General features: G+C 45.4%; 1 protein-coding gene across 1 annotated transcript in view; it reads right to left on the reverse strand.

The window, feature by feature from the left end:
• The window catches only part of LOC115359895 (solute carrier family 41 member 1), an 18,001-nt gene extending 15,267 nt beyond the window's left edge, over positions 1-2,734 (reverse strand). The window contains exon 1 of the mRNA XM_030052583.1: positions 2,684-2,734. Within this exon, the coding sequence (XP_029908443.1) occupies positions 2,684-2,719 (36 nt within the window). The 5' untranslated portion in view covers positions 2,720-2,734. The remainder of the gene's footprint in view (positions 1-2,683) is intronic.
• Positions 2,735-4,451: the final 1,717 nt, after the last annotated feature.

The raw sequence follows: 4,451 nt of genomic DNA on the forward strand, positions 1-4,451 counted from the left end.
CACACATACACAATGACAGTGACTCAGCTGAAAAGTGTCCCTGAGACGTGATGTAGAAAGGGTGCTCTCTCCTCTCCGGCTCCCCCCTCTGACTCTCGCCTGTAATTGGGATTGTCACGCAACAGCTGCAAGGACGGCCTAAAGGTTGAGCAGTAACTGGAGGCGTCTGGCCGTTGTTCACTTAGATTAGAGAGTGAAATCCTTCAGCGTCGGACAGGCAGAGAGAGTTTTCTAATAGCGGAGCCCTGCCTGCAGCTTTCAAACGGTGCTTTTCTTGGTCCCGGTCCAAATGGTGCAGAGTCTCTCAAAACACTTCTCAGCGTCAGTCACGATTAGCTGCTGCTCTGCTGTCTGATTAGTGGATTAGACACAACAAAAAAAAAAAAAAAAAAAAAAGAGAGCAAAGTGGAAATTGGCTTTGCTTTCGGGCTCCCTGCCGTCGGTCCAGACTTAACGCCTCATTTGTTGTCATTTGAGCAAATAGAGCAAAATTAGGGCACAAGGTTGAACACGAACTCCGAGAGGGGGGGTCACAAGAGAAATGACTCAGCAGAGATAAATGAGTTCGCAAATGAACTGCCCGTTTAGCTTTTCAATGCACCTAAAATTACAGGTACATATTCAGCAGCTGTGTCTCTTTATTGATCGAATAGAGGCCACTTTCTCCAAAAAAACTCAGCACTCGACCAGGTATTGAATTTTCTGGCTTTCACATCCCGGCCGCCCATCAACTCACAGCTTTAGAGTTCACGTCTGGCAGACACATTACAAAACACTCTTGTTAATCTCTGGGATTGCACTGAGGAAAGAAGTGCTGATGGTCATAGGTCACTTGCATGGAGCTGAGGGCCTTTTCCTATCTGTGCACAGTTCCCCAACCTGAACCAGGTGTTAATTATACCTGAACCCGACCCTTTCTCTAACCTTAACCAAGTGGTTTTGTTGCCTGAACGTGAGCGAGCCTGATGCCTCTCTGAAGGTTTGCCTTTTGGAGTCGGTATCAGACGCATAAACCCGTGACCAAGCTACAGTATTTGACACTCTTGGATTGAGATTGGGTTTACCGACTCTATATAAAACCTCCATTATTCCTGGCACTATCAGGGCTCTCATCACTGCTGTTTCATAAAGTGCAGTGGACTGTGGCCCGGGTGTGCAGCTTCATTGCAGACTGTAGGATGAGACAGAGCATTTTTAAGAATCTTAGCCGGAGGGGAAATCCACCTCAGCGGCAGAGAGCTGATGGTTAGCATTTGGCGGTATCCAGGATTTATAACGATGAGAGAAAGATAGCACTACTACTGTCCCACATCACAACAGCTAGGAGGTAAGTGAAATAATATTTAAAAAATGGGTGAACGATCCCTTTCACATCTCCTCCGGCAGCCCTCCATAACCTCGACTCTTGGGGTCTCAGCGGTATAATGGCACTAAATCCATCTAAGTGCCAAACGGTGACGATGACATTTAGAAGAAACCCACTCCACCCCCATCCCTCTCTTTCTGTTTTCGCCTCATAGATGATTTTTGTCATCTTGTTGCACTCTGCTTCCATCTGCATGAGGACTTTTTAAAGTGGAAATGTGATTCAGGGGTCTGGAAACAGGCTATCAGAATCAGAATCAGAATCAGAATACTTTATTGATCCCCAGGGGGAAATTACTTTTTGTTACAATAACAACTCCCACTCCAAGTGTAAAGTAAAAAGAGCAAATAGTCAAGAAAAATAAAGAAAGGAATATAAATATAAATATATATATATATATAGAATAAAAAGAAAAGAAAAAAATATATGTACAAGTGCAAACATGGACAGGAGTTATTGCACTATAGGTTATTGCACATAAGTATGGTATTGAATATGGATTATTGCACAGAGGGAATTTCTATTTCTGTTCGGGGCCACAATAGCCAGCAGTCACAGAGCCAGCAGTTGGCGCTCTGTCACACGGCGAGGGCGACTGGAGGCCCACAGTGCAGCCGCCACACAGCTGGTGGAGGGCGACCACCTCAGGCTTGGTAACGGCATGTTCTGGCGGTGTGGAGTCCGCCTGCCCAGCGTGGCATGGTGACCTGACACAGGCTCCGTCACGTCACACAGGACGTGCTCAGAAATCACTCTTGGAAGGCCGTATTCCAGCTGCCGGGATGTTCTCCAAGCCTTCTTGCTACCCACCGTTCAATACAGAAGGAGCATTTGCCTCCTAAAATCTTCGTTCAGAAACTGTTTACTTTGAAACCTTGAGACTCAGAGCTCCACCCCCCTTGCCCAGATCAAAGTCACCTGGTTTGCTGAGATCTGTTTGTTTGGCAAAATGACTTTATCAGAAACCACAAGGGCACTGCGACCTCCAACCCCAGCCTCCGTGCAGTTCAGTTACCTTACCTCAGACACAGAGAGACACAGATACACATCAAGAGTGCGTGTATGTGTGTGTGTGAGAGAGAGAGAGAGAGAGAGGGAGAGAGGTAGGGAAACACAGGGTTACTTTGACATCAGAAGCCTTCCAGGTACGACATGATTTAATTTACTGATCGTATTCCCATTATTGTAAACTTTGGTTTATCATCAGGTGGATGCAGTCAGAATCAAATGATACAAGCAATGCTCTCAGATATGTCCATGTTTTTCATTTCTAAATCATTTGGTGTGTGTGTGTGTATTAATGTATGTTTTACTGACCTGCACCTGGTCCAGCAGCATGCCGGCCATCACCATGCCCACCCCGGCCAGCAGGTAGGGGGGCAGCACCTGCAGCCCGATCGCCCTGGACGACTCTGAGGAGGACGTGCCGGGCCAGGCTTTCCCTTCTTCCATCTCTCCAGCCCAGGACAAGACACTGGATTCCTGCTGCTGACATTCACTGTCGGTGTTTATGTGAGCTGCTGCCACCGTTTTGTGCACATACAAACTGAGCTGCTGCCAGCCAGAGCAGTTTCATCAGTGTTTGTCTTTTATTCTGTCCGTGTGCCTGAAACGGCAAAGACAAACAGTAGCATCGCTGTTGTACTTAGATACAGGTGACTGGTGATGACGGCTGGACAGGACGTCCCCCTTATAACCATTTTATGTTAAAATAAATAGAATTTCAATATCGGAATTTGACTAAACACATATGGAAGATTATTAAGAAATAGTAGTCCACAGGTATGTCATTACAACATATTTAATTCCAGGCATTACAATTCAAATCCATGTTTTTTATCTGTAAAATGATACACCAATTGTCTTTTAAGGGTAGGGGAATGAATTGACTAAAGACTGAATATATTTTGTATAGTGCACCTATGCCATTCTTTAATCTCCCTTCATTGTTCATTAATGTAAAGTCCAGGCCAAATCTTAAGTCTGCATCTGTATGACTTCACTACCTCAAAGTAGTGTAACACATTCTCTTCATTCTGTCCCTCGTCCCGCCAGGAGGTCACCTTGTCTGAAACGAGGGTGACGAGAGCGACCCAGACCTGAACCAGGACTCAAACGCCCCGCCGCCTCAAAAACCTCAGGAGCATTTTGTCTGGCCAAGCGAAAAGGAAACTGCAGAATTAGATGGAAGGTGAAGTTGCAGCCTCTGTTCAGAGCACCCAATGATCTCACTCAGCTTTAAAGACACTAAAATTAAAAATGAGGGAGAAGCAAAGACAATAAAGGAGGAGTGTTGGTGTGAAAGAGAGGGAATCTGTGGAGCTGCTCAGTCTGAAATCCCTCAGCAAATCACGGACCTTTTTTCTGCAACGTTTAGGGAGAATCTTTCCGTCGCAGGAGTTATTTGATGAGGACCAGATATAAATCACATGCAAACAATGAGATCAAGTGCTTGAAAACGCACAGGGGGGGTGGGCCCTCTGTGTGACGTCTGCAGCAAAACATTTACCCAAAAGCCTCGTTGCACTTTCACACGGGCCAGAAGCCACACTGCTGCAAACAACGTGGCAGAAGATTCACCTGAAGTCAAAGTTTGTGATGCTTGTGGGAAAAGATTCGGCCAGAGGGGCAACATGAGCTGCCACATGCCAACACACACACACACACACACACACATCGCTGCGGCACCTGCAGCAGAGCATTTGCATATAAGAAGGACATGAGCGAGCACAAGGTGATGCTCCGTGGGTGATAAATTAAAGAAAAAACCAGCATAAAGTGTCTTAATAAGGTGTTGGGTGACCACAAGCCATTAAAAAAAGTCTCATTACACAGACAAATGCACATTTTAGAGTAGAGTGGCACTGGCCATGGTGACATTACATATTTTATCCTCCCTAATTACCTATTTATGTACATCTTGTCAAATCTTCTGTAGTTATGTTGCTGCTAAATGTGCCTCTTGCTGTAATCACTTTGCCTTTTATTCTCTTTTTTGTCCAAATTAAATCTCTCATTTTTGTCTGCAAACACTAATACTTTCACTGGATGGCTGTTTACAGTTTGTCTATGTGCAGCGTATAGG

This window comes from Myripristis murdjan, chromosome 5, assembly GCF_902150065.1.
Source record: "Myripristis murdjan chromosome 5, fMyrMur1.1, whole genome shotgun sequence".
NCBI lineage: Eukaryota > Metazoa > Chordata > Actinopteri > Holocentriformes > Holocentridae > Myripristis > Myripristis murdjan.